The 16530-nt window shown below is 41.7% G+C and overlaps 1 protein-coding gene across 3 annotated transcripts in view; it reads left to right on the top strand.

Moving 5' to 3' along the window:
• cyth1b (cytohesin 1b) overlaps positions 1 to 16530 on the top strand; it is a 289435-nt gene that overhangs the window by 133918 nt on the left and 138987 nt on the right. Inside the window, exon 1 of one of the 3 annotated variants that reach the window (XM_038777859.1) lies at positions 2839 to 2976. The exons of the other annotated variants lie outside the window; for them this stretch is intronic. Coding sequence (XP_038633787.1) covers positions 2949 to 2976 — 28 coding nt within the window. The 5' untranslated portion in view covers positions 2839 to 2948. Of the gene's footprint in view, positions 1 to 2838; positions 2977 to 16530 lie in introns of those variants that run through there. 3 annotated transcript variants of the gene reach the window in all.

Genomic DNA, 16530 nt, shown 5'->3' with positions numbered 1-16530 from the left:
ATTGGAGCAGTTGAACATGAAAGCATGGATTAGGGTTTTATCAGTGGCAAAGGAGGGAAGAGTAGAGGTGGATAATATTCCATAGATGAAAATAAATCTTGGCGAAGGAATTAATGTGATGCAAAGGTTATATCTGGGGGGTCAAAGTGGACCAGGTGTTTTTACACCATAATTCCTCTTTTTTCCAAAAACAATGTTGAACAACAACTACCGTATATACTCGCGTATCCTGCGATCTCGCGTATCATGCGACCCCTAAATTTCGTCCCCAAAACATGATTTTATCATATATCTTATGTATCATGCGAGTCACTTTTTTGAGATACCAGATGACACTAGGCTAGGCTTTTCCGCCGTAAACAACCGAATGAGAAACAGCTGTTTTGCTGTTTCTAATCACGATAATAAACAGTTACCTAACACGTAACAAGTACCGTAACACATAACAACGATCGAATACATTCTACCCTTAGCCACTATGGAGAAAAGATCTGCGAAGAAATATACTGCCAAATTGAAGCTGCAAGTTGTTGCCGAAGCGGAACAAAGCAACAACGTTAAAGCTGCAAAGCTGTTTGGTGTCGGAGAAAGCTGTGTCTGAAACTGGAGAAAACAAAAAGAAAAATTGAAGGAAACTCCTTCCTATAAATGCGCAAGTCGCGGGTCGAAATGTCATTGGCCGCAGTTAGAAGATAACGTCTCAAAGTGGGTGTCCGAAAATCGAGAAAATGGTTATATTATAACACGATCTAAAATAAGACTTTATGCTTTACGAGAAGCAAGAAAAATGGGCATTCGTGTGTTTACTGCAAGTCCCGGATGGTGTACGCGGTTCATGAAAAGACATGACTGTGTTAAGAAGAAAAACAAAAATTGCACAGAAACTCCCAAAAGAATTAGAAGAAAAAGTGACTAGTTTTCAAACATTTGTAATCAAACATCGCAAAGCTAACAGCTATAAGTTATCGTGCATTGGAAACATGGATGAGACACCCGTGAATTTTGATATGCCATCAAACTCAACCGTTAATAAAGTCGGCGAGAAAAGTATTTTTATCAAAACTACAGGGCATGAAAAGACACATTTTACGGTTGTACTAACGTGTATGGCAGATGGGATGAAACTTCCTCCAATGGTTATCTTTAAACGGAAATTAATGCCCAAACTAAAACTTCCAAATGGTATCATTGTCCATGTCCATGAAAAAGGATGGATGAACGATAATGGCTGCAAGATTTGGCTGAAGAGAGTTTGGGAATCAAGAGCAGGTGGTTTACGACGCCAAAAAAGTTTACTTGTGTGGGATATGTTTAGGTCACATCGAGTGGATTCTGTTGTGAAAGCTGTTCGCGAATCGAACACCGATATAGCAATCGTTCCAGCTGGCTTGACTAGCGTCGTTCAGCCACTTGACGTATCCATTAATAAGCCATTTAAAGACAATATAAGAAAGAAATGGAATGATTGGATGATGGAAGGAGAGAAATCATTTACGAAGGGAGGGAATGTGAAGGCTCCGGATTTGCCTCTACTGTGTTTGTGGGTAAAAGAAGCATGGGCTGAGATAGATGGAGATTTGATTGTTAAAGACACAGGTGTTTTTACACCATAATTCCTCTTTTTTCCAAAAATAATGTTGAACAACAACTACGGTAATATTTATATAATGCCTTTAAAATAATGGAATGTCCCAAGCACTTAGGAGCATAAAACAAAGTATGACACAGAAAGGGCAGGTTTTAAGGAGTGCCCAAGGATGAAAGCCAGGTATAGGGCCGGTTTTGCAGAGCTTGCCATGTTATCAGTTGAAGGCCTGGCCACCAAAGGTGGAACAATTGAAGTTAGGGATGTTCAAGAGGCCCGAATTAGTGGAGTACAGATATCTTGGATGGTAGTGGGGTCAAAGGAGATTTCAAAGATACGAAGGGATGAGACCATGGAGGGATTTGAAAGCAAGGATGAGAGTTTTAAAATACAGGTCCTGCCTGACTGGGAGTGGTGAACACAGGGGGTGATAGGGCACAGGACGTGCTGTGAGTTAAGAGACAGGCAGCAGAATTTTAAACAACCTTAAGCTAACAGAGGTTAGAATGTAGGATACTAGCCAGGAGTGCATTAGAATAGTCAAATCAAAAAGTTATGACGGCATTAATGAAGGTTTCAGCAGGAAGTGAGCTGAATCAGGCAAAGTTAGGTCTTGTTTCGGAGATGGAAATAAGTGGTTTTCATGATGCCGTGCATGTAAAGTTGGAAGCTTATCAGAATCTAATGTGACAGAAATTTACAGAAAACATTTTCAAGTACTGAGCATTGGAGGAATGGATTGTAGTTTTGGGCGCTGTTTAAGTTGTATTTTGAAATCATGGCCTGTTTTAAAGAACAGTGAAACCAAAAATTATTTTAAACCATTTCTTTGCACTTCAGTCAAATAAAATGAAACTGTCGGCATCAAAAGTAACCTGAAATGTTACATGCTGCTACGGGATCTGCTGTTAGTTGTGTGTGTTTGTGAGTCCGTATTATTTTTGGAACAGGTCTCAAATTGCTTTTGTGCAAGCACGTGTACAGGCTTGAGAATGCCAAGCTCACTGAGTCATCTCTTACTTAAACGTACAGGAAGGTCGTCGACTCAACTGCAAAAGCAAGGGCGTGCCTGTCTCGAGGGTGCTTGCTGCAAATAAAGTTTGACGCCTCCTTATATAGCTATCTAGCTGATAGCCAATTGGTGTTTTTCTGTTGCGCAGTAGATTGTTAAAGTACACAAAGTAGTATGGATGTTTAGGATTGGCTCATGAATGTAGGTATTGGTAAGCCCCACCTGCTATTAATGACTTGAGCTGTGTTAAGAATTCTTGGATCTCATGCTCACCAGTTTAGGTTTCTGCTTCAACTCCTTCATTTAAATTTTCTGATTTACAAATTATTTTGAACCACGGCGTCTGGAACAATGGTGCTCAATACTGAAAGTGGTGTTGGTAAGTTTAAATGTATGCCAGGAAATCCTTTTCCTTTTTCGATAATCACTACAGCGGTCATTCAGACTGCCTGTTGAGTATTCATGTCGGTTCATGTATAAGCTGATGCTTATGAATTTAGCAATAATTTTGGTCGAGATGTTAGATAAATGCTGGGTTCATATAGGAATTATTACAAGCACAGATTTACAAAATGATTTTTTTTGTGTGGGGGAAGAGAGGTAGTCGTGGTGGTAGTTAAACCTAGTACTAAACCAAGAATTGGACAAGGCTGTGGCCTTACTACGAGACTTAACATTACTAACTTTGTAAGTTTTACTGCCAATTAACCAAGATGTGGCAAGAAACAGACCGTAGACAACTGAACAACAATGGTTTGTGGGTCTAGTTCGCGGAATATTAATAGATAAAAACAAATATTTTCGATTTAAATGATCACAATCACTACTGAAGTTGCAGTATCTCTTTGATATGGTTTTGCTCAATTCCTTATAAGCAAAGTAAACATCAACTAACCACTCACTTATAAGCAGCATATTCGTGAAGCATCAATGTTTCCTTTTAGGATTGTATATGAACCATATTGTAAAGGACACAATAGAAACTTTGATCCAATTCTCTATTAAGAGATGGCTATTGTGGTATATAAGAATATTTACAACTATTACACTTGGCTTATGTTTGGAAGCTTAATTACAAATAAGTAGGTTACTATACTGAAAAATTAACCAAATTACAATGCTTCTTTTAAAATAGGTTTTCCTGCCTTAATAGTTTTTTTTCAGCTTTTTTTATTCAGGAGACACATGCACTGGAAAGATTTATTTCTGCTGTAGTGTTTTGCTTTAAAAACAACTTCTGGAACCAAAATAATCATCGCTTGAAATCATTTAACTGGATAATTTGTAATATGATATGCTATTCTCTGAGACTTGCAACTGAAAATTGCACATCTTTCATGTGATGTTGGGTGAGGCATTTCATCATTGGGTAAAGAAAATTAAATTTAATATGAATTCTCTTTTCCTGGGTTGGAATCTAGGCAAGAACCCCAGCATTACATGAAAGCAGATACCGCCATCATCACAACTGCAGCACAGCATGCAGGTTCTCCCGTTGTTTGTCAATCTGCCTTTTTCATGATTTCGGGCAAATCTTTGGCATTTGTTTGAAGAAACTGTTGGTGGTGTTCCATTGCCTCTACTATATAAGAGATCATACCCACCCACCTATGGCCTTGATTTGAAAAGCATTGTCAAAACCATGATCGTGGCTATGCAATCCAGAATTATGTTCCTAAACCCGGGTGCTTTGCTACATTTCTCTTTACCTTCAAAAGCTTTCCCTTTGACCACAGTTTCAGTCACCTAATCTATTTCCCACACTTTGTAAGCACATTTGGATGTTTTGGGTTGGTATCAATTTTCATCTGTTTACTGTCCCGTGGATTGCCTTGTGATCTTTTGCTACATTAAAGACACTATATGAATGCAACTTGTTGTTTTGTTCCTTGTAAATGCTATCTGAAGTGGTAGTTGCTTCTATAAAGTGACAGGGAGAAAGATTTTGAATGGAGCACGGGCATTTTTTGAAGTTGTGTGAAAATAAAGCACATCAGACTGCAATAAATAGTCTCAAAATGTCTTTGATGTGTTGGGAGAGTTTGAATGTGGTATTAATCAAGTAGTCTCAGTTACTGTTTCATCTGCTCAGTTTTGAAGAATATAATGCCATTATTGTGCGGATTATTCTTGTTGACAAGGGATTGAGGGCAATCAACAGATATATCTTTCTGCGACCAGCTGTAACATTGATGGATACTTTGTTCTTTTGATTAGTAGTATCCAGCATGCAATAAGTGTCACTGTAGAGTTGGACTGCGCAGGACCTATCAGTTGTATTGCTCCAATGCTGGCAGATATTATTTCAATGAGGTTAGTGGGAGTTAATGCTAATTGACAAACAACGGGAGAACCTGCATGCTGTGCTGCAGTTGTGATGATACCCGTATCTGCTTTCATGTAATTCATGAGCTTGCAATTATAGTCAGTATATATTGAATTGTTTGCTAATCTCAGTATATTTTTGCTGCATTTGACTAAATGCTATTTGAAATTAAATCAGCTTGTCTTTGAGACCACGTCCTCATTAATGCTCTTTGTAGTCTTTAATGTGACAGGTTGAAAACCTTCAGTTTGGGAAGTGGCTGAAAGACTGCCATTGTCTTGCAGATGTCCTATATGCAGTTGCTTTGTTGCATTCAGTGTGGTCCATTATATTCTTAATAAAATGGATTACTTTTGGGGATGTGACCAGGTGTGCACGCTATTTGCAGATTTTACCCCCAGGACAGACATAAGTGCAATTAGGATGCAACATTTGTGTTTTCTTTGCCCAAAGGGATTTGGCTAGAAATTCACTGCTGCTCTGTTCCCAAAGGGTTGTCTCGACAATCTTCTGCTGCTATTCACTTCGGTAACAGATTCTATGCTACAAGTGGGAATTCCATGCCTATCAATGTATCAGGTGCAGTGGTCAGATATTGGAAGTCTCTTTACTGGGAAGCTGTCTGGGGGCGCCTAGCAGCTTGCCGATGTAGTTTAAATGAGGCCTGAGGCCCAATATCAGATGAGCCTTCGACTGAATGAAGTTTCTTTTGTCAAATTGTCCTGCCTCCTTGTGGAGAAGCCAGCTGAGGTCAAGGACTTAAAGGCAGGTTTGTTGTTGGAGCAAATTAATAAGAACTGCTCCAGATGATTGTACAAATGGTGATTTGAACCTGAGGAAATCTTCAGGAAGTTTGGCTTAAGTAAATGCATATGACTCGTGTGAAGAAAAAAATTGAAGTCCCCCTCCTCCAACATCATTCAATATTTCCTCATAAATCAAATTGTACACCGTTACATAAAAATAGAGGTGTGCGAAATGTATGAAATGTGTAAGATTTGAAATAATCTCTATCAAGATTAAGGGAACACAGTTTCATGGATGATTTTTCTTTCCCTGTTACAAGGTATGAAAAAGAGAGCTTTTAGTTCTCAGCTCTGAGGTAGAGTAAAAATGTATTTTTCAATTACGTCTTTTAAATTCTGTATAGAGGTTAGGATAATTTTACCTCTGAAGAGCATCCACATGCCTTGTACTGGTGGAGAGCAAGCAAAGAAAAATGAACAGCAATGAATAATTTTCCAGTGCTTGGCCAGCTTTCCACAGTAAGGTAGGCCTTGATCGGAAGACCAGAATAGTGTAGAATAAACTCTGAAGTCAGTCCCTTCACTGTACCACTATTGTAACTGCAGAAGGTTCCATTTTAAAGCAACTTGTACACAATACGAACGATGGGTTGGAACATAGGATTCTATCCCAGAGTAAAAGAGATCTAGGGCCCGATTTAACGGAAATGAAAAGAGTCCCGTTCGAGCATGTTTAGCCAGATGTTTCCTGGCACTGATAGCGCCGAGAACGACCCCGCTATTAAACGGGGCTCTGCTTCATTTCTGGGGCCTCGGTGGGAAACGCCCGACCGAGGCCACACTTAGTCCCATTTCCTGCACTAGCGAGTTCTGTTCACTCGTATGGGAAGAGATTGGGGTGCCATTTAAAAAAGGCACCCCAATCTCTAGATCCCCCCCTCACTGCCTCCGGAGCTAACAAGCTCACCAATAAGAAGGCCATAGAGCTCTCCTCTCCCCCCCCCCCCCCCCCCCCCCCCCCCACCTCATAAGGGCAGGACACTTCCTAGGAGACCTCCCAAGTGTCGGTAGTCTGGTCCACATTTATTTATTTATTTATTTATTATTATTTTTTAAAAAATAAATACATTTAGAGTACCCAATTCATTTTTTTTCCAATGAATGGGAAATTTAGCATGCCCAATCCACCTACCCTGCACATCTTTGGAGTATGGGGACGAAACCCATGCAAACACGGGGAGAATGTGCAAACTTCACACGGACAGTGACCCGGAGCCGGGATAGAACCTGGACCTCGGCGCCATGAGGTAGCAGTGCTAACCACTGCGCCACCGTGCTGCCCTTTGGTCCACATTTCTAACCAGTGGTAAACACTGCCTGCTCGTCCTCTCCAAGGCGAGGCAGTTAGACCCGGGCGTTGGGTAGATCCGGCATAGATATATTCAAGTGAGACTAACTGCTCGCTTGAATATGCAAATCTGGGTCCCGAACTCAATGGGCGGGATCTTGTTAGATCTCACGAGGCGTGACGAGGCCGATAAATATCGGAAAAAGCCTCTCTTGAGATTTACCAGCTTCATCGCATCCTGATTCTGGCGAGGCGGATAGATTGCGCCCCTAGTCAATAGTATTGTGTAGGTAATGTCTCTAATTTGGTCATAGTGCCTTCTGAGCAGTTTTCTAATTGAGGGTTTACATATGATTTGAAACCAACAACTTCTTCTAAAACAGCATATTGTAAGTTTTACCAGGAATCTGGATTTTAAATTGATGTTTATTCTGCAAAGATTTCTTTATCTACCAGTGCCACTTGTGTGAAACTCAGCCAATGTATTTAAGTTTCTCTTATAAGTGATAACTATGATAACATTGAGTTAATTATGCAACAGCAGGCTCATGAGCTACATGATTTATATTGCTCAATGGTTTATTCTCTTTTACTTCAGTATTTTAAAATCAGTGCACCATTCAATCCAACAATAATATTAGCTGGGAAAGTAACGGCACGGATTGAATGGAAACATCTATTTGACATAACTGATATTCTACTGTTAGGTCACACTCAAATGTGTTCTCATCACTTCTGTACATGAGTTCCAAAGAAGATAGCAGATGAATTTTGAGACACCTTCACTATTGTTCCATCAAATGGCTGGGCCTCACCGTGAGCAAGTCTTTTTTTTACAAAGTGAGGTATGCAAAGGACATTGCAAACAATCATGATCCGCACTTACCAGATGTCTGCACATGAGTAGGACCAAAACTCGTGTCCTCTCTGAACACCACTGATTGTGGTGACCCACCACTTTCCTGACTGAGATTAGAGTTCATGCTACAATGTTGTGATTAGAGTTAAGGCTACAATGTTGTGCCTTTAACACGGGAGTGGACAGGGTGTTTGATCATTTTTTATTTATAAAATGTCAAGATGTCTGAAAGTTATGATGATTAAAGAGTAGATGTGTAATGGCAGCTACACCCATGAAAAGAATGTCCTGTCTGTTGGCTCACTCTGCTGCTCATGGGACCACTCTTGGAGATAATAGAATAATTTCCAAGAAATACATTTCCCCACATGATTCACAAAATATTTTAGAAATAGGCAGTTTCAGAAAATTAGTTTCACCCTTCCTGAGAGCCTTTTCCCAATCGTACAACTTCAAGCTGTTTTATCAAGTGGCAGCATTGCAGGATACAGGAAAAAGATTTTACTCATTGTGGTGAGTAATTATTGAACTTTATGTGCTCCTCAGTTTGAACAATGCAGTTAATTGCATGGGAATACTGTAGTACCTAAATGGCCCATTAATTCTGCTTATTCAAAAAAAGGAACTTAATTTTAAAAGTTAATTGAGAAGGGCACTCTTCTAATCAGCCTTTTTGCTCATCCTTTAGTTTTCCTTTTAAAAAGAGGATTGATATACAACTTGAAATTCAATTGATGTTACTTTAATCTTTTAAGTCCGTTGCTTAGTAATGAAGTTCTGAAGGTGGGAATAACCTGCAAACATAAGATGGAAATTCACAGGTGTATTGTCTTTGTTTTCAAAGGCAGCATCAATTCCTCTAGTGGGACTAGGCAGAATGCACTTTCAGAGGGCCAATGCATATTTGATGGGCCAAATGGCCTCCTTCTATACTGTAATGATTCTGTGATTCTATGAGTGATTCATTAATCCCATCAAAATAAAATTAACCAAATTAAGCCAGAACATGTTTTTATCCATCTGGACGCATTGGTGAATTTTCAAGACCTTGGCTGGATTACAGGAAGGATGGATCACAGAAAGGATATAATTGATTTAATGATTAAATCCAAGATCCATTCTTGATTAAAACAGAAAATTCTGAAAATAATCAGAAGGTTAATGCAGCATCCGTGGAGCGAAGCTGATCAGGCCACAACTTGTTAAGGAATTAAATTTTACGAGTAGTTGTTGAGTCTGCCAGTAATATATAGATGTTACAATATAGAAAAACAAATGGATCATTTGGTCCAAACCATCCTTGTCAGTGTTTATGCTCCACATGGCAAATAGTCTGAATTCCACTTGCTCACCATGGGTGGGATTCTCTGATCCTGAGGCTAAGTGTTGACGCCGTTTCACGACGGTGTCACCATGGCCTCAGGATCAGCAATTCTGGCCCCTACAGGGGGCCAACATGGCAGTGGAGCGTCCCATGCCACTCCAGTTGCCGATCCCGGTGTTAACTGAGCGCCACAGGGTCCACGCATGTGCAGTGGCACCGGCACCAACGCGCGCATGCGCAGTGGCTCCCTTCTGTGCGCCGGCCCCGACGCAACATGGCGCAGGGCTACGGGGGCTGGTGCAGAAGAAAGGAGGCCCCCTGCTAGAGAGGCCGGCCTGCCAATTGGTGGGCCCCGATCGTGGGCCAGGCCACAGCGGAGCCCCCCCCCCATCACCCGGGGTTGGACCCCTCCCCCACAGGCCACGCCGAGGTATGCTGGGTAAGACCACACGTGGACGGCGGCAGCAGGACTCAGATTTTTTGATATGGCCGCTTGGCCCATCCCGGCCGAGAATCGGCGGGCGGGGGGGGGGGGGGGGGCGCGTAGAGCGGCCCCCGACCTGTGCCGCGTTGACCATGGTGGCGCCAATGGTGCCGACTCTCCACAGAGCGGAGAATTGCGTCCTGCGTCGGGGCGGCGTGGCGTGGTTTGTGCCGGTCGTGCAGATTCACCGGCCCGGCCCTGGGCTGAGAATCCCGCCTCATGGTCTTATAGCAATTCAACATATTTTCCTCATCCATCTTTCAAACCTAATCTGGAAAGTTGACATATGTCCTCTCTGAAGAAACTTTCTTTTAACTCCTGTCTTCTGTTTTGTCCATTCTATTCAACTTTAATTTAGTTTGCTATCCTCTTAATCCCATACCTCTTAATATTCACTAGTTATTCTCTTATGTAGCTAGCACTTTGGTTTTTCTCAAGGGTTTTCTTAAAGTCTTAAGAATTCTAATACGGCACGCCAGCGGGAATCTCTGTTTCATCGGCTGCTCACTGGGGTTTCACATTGTGGGGCAGCTCCTCGCCGTTGGGAAACCCCCGGGATGCCAACAAAATGGAGAATCCCGACGAGGGAGAACTCAGCCCCATGTACTTCTCTGTATCCACTGCAATTCTCTCAATGACCATGTCTGTTTCTTGTCAAATAATTCTACAAAATCTGTCAAGCACACTCATCCATTTGAAATCTGTACTGGCTCCTTCCAACTACTTTCGCTTCATTTGTAAGGTGGTGTGGTGGGATTGTCGCTGGTTTAGTAATTCAGAGACCCAGGATAATTCTATGGGGACCCAGGTTCCCGTGGTGGGATTTTTAAAAACTGTCGACTCTGCAAAGTCCTCCTTAAAGACATCTGGAAGCCAGTGCAAAATTGGGAGAGCTGCCTCAAAGAATAGTCAAGCAACAGTCTAGCATAGTCCTATGCATAGAATCATGCCATACAATGTCCCAGACAGCATCATCACCATTCCTGGGTATGTTCTGTCCCACTAGCAGGATGTCAGAGGTGGCAACACAGTGATATACAGTTGGTAGGGAGTTGCCCTGGTCGTCCTCAACATCAATTCCAGACTGCATGAAGACTCGTGGCATCAGGTCAGGTCACTCTGATCTTTGCGTTGTGGGGAGGGGGGGTTTGCTCTGATCTTCGTATGGTTCGGAGGGGTGGTTGATCTTCTGCGTGTGGGGATTGGGGGTATTCCCCTTATTCGCTGGAGAGTTTAGATCTCTGTGGGGGCAGGGGTCCCGATCTCTGTTTGGGTGGGCGGGGGGCCAATAATGTAAAAATGGCGCCCCGATTTTGGAACCCCTGTGACCTCAGCTGGCTGCATGATCCTTGTTAGCACAGAGTGCTGTTAAATCAGGTGAGAAAAGGCATCTGTGAAGCAGCTTTCCTCACCTGATCCAGCACTCGGGTGGAATTTTCCCAAAATTGCAGAGGTGTCAACTTGGTGAAGTTACGACACAAGACTATTTACCTGCCAAACGGCATAAACAGCAAGTGATAAACAGAACTAAGTGATTCCACAACCAACGGATCAAATCTAAGTTCTGCAGTCCTGCCACACCCATTTGTGAATGGGGTAGACAATTAAATAACTGACTGGAGGAGAAGGTTCCACAAATATCCCCAACCTCATTGATGGGGGAGCCTAGCACATCAATGCAAAACATAAGGCTGAAACATTCGCAACAATCTTCAACCATCTCAGCCTCTTTACGACTGATAAACTAATTGGCTTGTAATTACCGTGTCATTTTTAACAATGAGTATAAATAACACTTTCCATGGTACAGCCTGTTTTTCTATTTAGGAAGGTGTTTATAAGATAAGTCATTCATCATACTTATAGACCTTTTGGTTAGGTAGCAAAATAGCAACCATCCATTTCAAAATTGTACCATCACAAAATCAAGTGTAAATCCAAGTCAGACAGTACAGTGGTGCAGAGGTTAGTACTGTTGCCTTGCGGCGCCGAGGTCAGGGTTCAATCCCAGCCCTAGGTCACTGTCCGTGTAGAGTTTGCACAGTCTCTCCGTATCTGCGTGGGTCTCACTCCCACAACCCAAAGATGTTGCGGGGCAGCACAGTAGAATTGTGGATAGCACAATCGCTTCACAGCTCCAGGATCCCAGGTTCGATTCCGGCTTGGGTCACTGTCTGTGCGGAGTCTGCACATCCTCCCCGTGTGTGCGTGGGTTTCCTCCGGGTGCTCCGGTTTCCTCCCACAGTCCAAAGATGTGCAGGCTAGGGGGATTGGCCATGCTAAATTGTCCTTAGTGTCCAAAATTGCCCTTAGTGTTGGGTGGGGTTACTGGGTTATGGGGATAGGGTGGAGGTGTTGACCTTGGGTAGGATGCTCTTTCCAAGAGCCAGTGCAGACTCGATGGGCTGAATGGCCTCCTTCTGCACTGTAAATTCTATGTAATCTATGTAATGTGCTGGGTAGATGGATTGGCCACACTAAATTGCCCCTTAATTGGAAAAAAATAATTGCGCACACTAAATTAAAAAAAGGTGCATATCGAGGTCAAACATTTTGCAGTGCTAATTTCACTCACAGAATACTGCCAGAGCAGCATATAAAATTTCCATTATTTACAGCTGCGAACAACCTGGTGACTATGGAGGGCAGGTGTGAAAATGTTGCGCTATGTACTTTTGAGCGAGAGAAATTGTGTAAAATGCTCACTCACAAGAGGGAGTCTAGACCGCAGGTGATTTCTGAACTCAAAATGAAGAGTGCTAAAAAGATTCTGCAGCTGTAACTTGCAGATGATTTAAGCATTGACGACAGTTTCTCTGAAGGGGTGATGCGTAGCAGGAAAATACGCATCACTTCAGGAAGTGGTTTTGGATCCTAACATATTTTCACTCTGAAACAAGATGAGCAATAATATTAACACTTAGGTCGACATATTTAAGGGGTAGATTAAAAGTTACAAAACACTTTATTGTTAATCTCCATATAGAATTACATAATTGTACATCCATACACATAGCTATATTAATGTTAAGAGAAACAGTTTTTGAAAAAAAGCAATTGAATTTTGAAATGGTACTTTAAACAATCTCATGATAAATCTATAAGACGTTCCTCTTGTACTTTTCAAATCGAGAATAGTCTGTACGTTTCAGACTCAGCAATTAATGTATTAGCCTGGTCAAAATTTAAGGCACTTGGTAAATAAATTGAAAGTTATAGTTTGATTGTAAAATGAATCCGGAATTGACAATCTAGAACGGAGAGAGGCCCTTCGACTCAAAACTGGTCCATGCCAACCAAAAAGCCCATCTAAGTTACCCCATTCGCCTGCATTTGGCCCATATCCCTCTAAACCTTTCCTCTCCATGAATCTGTTCAAATGACTTTTAAATGTTGTCAATGTCCCTGCCTCAACCAGGCAGCACGTTCCACATTTGTACCACCCTCTGTAAAAAAAAAAATTGCTACTCAGGTTCCCATTAATTCTTTGCTTTCTTAGCTTCAACCTATGCCCTCTAGTTCTTGATACATCATGAGTCACCAGAGAAGATTTCATGTTGCTCAGATAATGTTAGTCACTTCGTATTTAGACAAAGTGACTTGTCAATAAAAGTATTCTAGCTTTCAAAGAACCCCACCCTAGTTACATCAGGAAACATACCAGTCAATGAACCATCCAACATTTGCAGTTAACCTTATTGTTTCAGTCGTACATGTGATAAAGATAACACTTAAGATACAGAAACACCTTTTATAGTAGTTCTAATAGCATACTAATGTTCTTTTTTCTTTCTGGCCTTATCTTTTGTATCTCAGTACTAAGATTCGAGCATGTACATTTTAAGTTTATCATTCATCCACAGTTGATGAAGTCTTAAAATTCATTTCTATAGCCGTGCTTGGATGATGTTGCACATAGCTTTTGAAGCTGCTCTGAACTTCAACACAGTAGTATCACAGAAATGCTAATGCAATTACTCTAAATGTATTTTATCAGTGCCCCAGTTCTGTACAACTTCTCAAGTTGTAGAATATTTACCCCCAAATACTCCTAAATTTCTGCAGTTTTGTGTACTACGCATAAACTGGAGCAAATATTTCACCAAAATAACAACTTGAGTTTATGGGTTTTTTGTTCATTGATGGGATGTCGGCATCGCTGGCTGGGCCAGCATCGATTTCCCATCCCTAATTGCTCTTGAACTGAATGACTTGCAAGGCCGTTTCAGCGGGTATTAAAGGGTCAACCACATTGTTGTGGGTTTGGAGTGACCTGCAGGCCAGACCAGGTAAGGATGGCAGATTTCCTTAAAGGACATTGGTGAACCAGATGGGTTTTTGCCACGATCGACAATGGTTTCATGGTACTCTTCACTTTAAATCCAAGTTTAACTAGCATCTTCAACTTCGAAAAGCATCACAAAATATAATTAAAAGGGTGTCAGAATCTCCACAGCCTATACACTTCCATTACAAATTAATGAGAAAGTCGGTAGGTAATTAGAGTGAAGTTGAACACTTCCTTATCCTTTGTCAAGAAAATAAATATTCCAGGTTCAGTTCTCACCTCAAGCAACAAGTAACTGAAAAATAACTGTCTATTATAATTTTGAACTGTACCTTAAATTCCACTTAAGTCTTGACTCAGATTTCTAGACAGTGGTAGGAACAGCTCACTTCCATATCACCAGACTGCTCTCTGACGTAATCACCTTGGAATAGGCTTCAGACTCAAGTCAGAATTGTCAGTATCTGTTGAAATTCTTTTACAGAAATGTGAAACCCTAAACGACATACTAATCTTTAACTAGGCTGACTTTGATATAATCTGCCTATGGAAACTATAATTAAATGTTTATTTCAATAACTTATTTCAAATTGCACGACTTACTGGTTTAAGCTGCTTCAGGTTCCAATTTCAGCAAGTATATGTCACCACTCAGCCAAATCATTGAATCAGTTCTTGATCTCAGAAGCACCTGAAACATCTTTGGTAGCACAGTGGTTAGCACTGTTGCTTCACATGGCTAGGGATCCGGGTTCGATTCCCGGCTCGGGTCACTGTCTGTGCGCAGTCTGCACGTTCTCCCCGTGTCTGCGTGGATTTCCTCCGGGTGCTCCGGTTTCCTCCTACAAGTCCCAAAAGATGTGCTGTTAGGTGAATTGGACATTCTGAATTCTCCCTCTGTGTACCCGAACAGGTGCCGGAATGTGGCGACTAAGGGATTTTCACAGTAACTTCATTGCAATGTTAATGTAAGCCTACTTGTGACACTAATGAAGATTATTATTATGTTCTTATCCTCATCATGCAAGTGACCATTCCCAGTATTTGGATTTGGTGTCTGTGACTTTGAGATAGGGCGGTCGGTGATGCTGAATTCTCCACTTACGCGGATGGGTCGATAGAAAGTACCAGCTTGAACAGGTGGCAAGTTATTTGCAGTATTAAAAAAAATCATGGGCCGGGTTCTCCATTGGCTGGACTCTCTGTTGCGCTGGCAACGCACCCACACCTGGGGATTTCCCGATGGGAAATCCCATTGGCCGGATGGTGGGATGGAGAACCCCGCTGCCGGGGGAACGGAAAATCCCTCTCCATAATCAGCGATGCTCTCCGGCCCTTCTAGGTTCCCCAAAAGAAGATTGACTTGTATTTAATGTTTGGATTCCACCTTTAGGGTGACCTGTATGGATGTTTTTCAAGTGAAGGAATGTTAATTATGCTTACAGTTTCAGTTCCAACGCCCATGTTGTTACTTGTTCATGCCTCAGGCTTAAAGTCAGGCATTCTTGAGCTTTCCGCCGTTTTTTAGCTATTGAAACTTTGGTAGCTTGGTTTGTTGGATTGTATGATCATTGCTTTGGTCCCCTCATGAGACTGTCATTAGTTTTCATTATTGGACTTGCTTACGTTCAGATATCCGAAGACCAGAGGAATGAGATATATAGGGTCCAGAAGTTAATAAACCAACTGGGATGAAGTTAAGAGACCAACTGGCTGCTCTGATCTGAGCGGGGGACAACTCTTCCCCACCCCCCCCTCCCAAACAGACCCACTCAGGTGATTTTCACCCGAGGCGGGCGTGACAACGCAGGGAATTTCCTTACTCCTAATTAACTTTGGCAAGAATCGAGGCTTAAGATCGTCATGCAATTGTATGATTCTTAGAAATAATTAATAGGGCAATGTTTTTGTAAAATATTTCAACAACTAAATTTTTCCAGGTGCTACTTGCGTTAACCCTGGTAAAACTTTCAGCTAGCTTTCTGAGCAATGGGAAATAATACTGAGATTGCAAGAGCAATAAGCACTGGATAGAGAAAGCTGAGGAGAATATGATTGAACAGGTTAATAGTTAATGATACATGAGTTATTGAAGTGCTTTATCTTTTCTCTGTTAATTTTGTCAAAAGTATTTTCTAAACTACCATGTAGAACACTGCTGCTTTTTAGCCACTTTTTACAGTGATATTTAGAGTCAATGTTGGCAAGAGGTTGCGCATGATGTGACTCTACCTACTGTAGAAAACCAATAGGACATCTTCTAAAATTCTCATCATCAGCTGTCCTGTTGTGGATAAAGCCTGTTCAGGATTGTGAGTTTCTGCCATGTGACTTTGTGTGACTGAACAGGCTGATTATTGACCGGCAGATTTTTGGGCACATGGGTTAAGGATGTCCCATGAGGTAGTAGGATTTGGGGAACAGGATTTGCTTCCTTTTCCTTCCTTCTCTGTCGCTGTTCTGCATCATCATTAAGGATTCAAAGCATGATGCAAGTTCATTGACAAGCTGCTGCCATTTTGAATGATTGGTAGCAAACTCCTCCCAGTCATTAATGG

Source organism: Scyliorhinus canicula, chromosome 18 (assembly GCF_902713615.1).
Source record: "Scyliorhinus canicula chromosome 18, sScyCan1.1, whole genome shotgun sequence".
NCBI lineage: Eukaryota > Metazoa > Chordata > Chondrichthyes > Carcharhiniformes > Scyliorhinidae > Scyliorhinus > Scyliorhinus canicula.
This window is presented reverse-complemented; position numbering and strand designations above follow the sequence as displayed.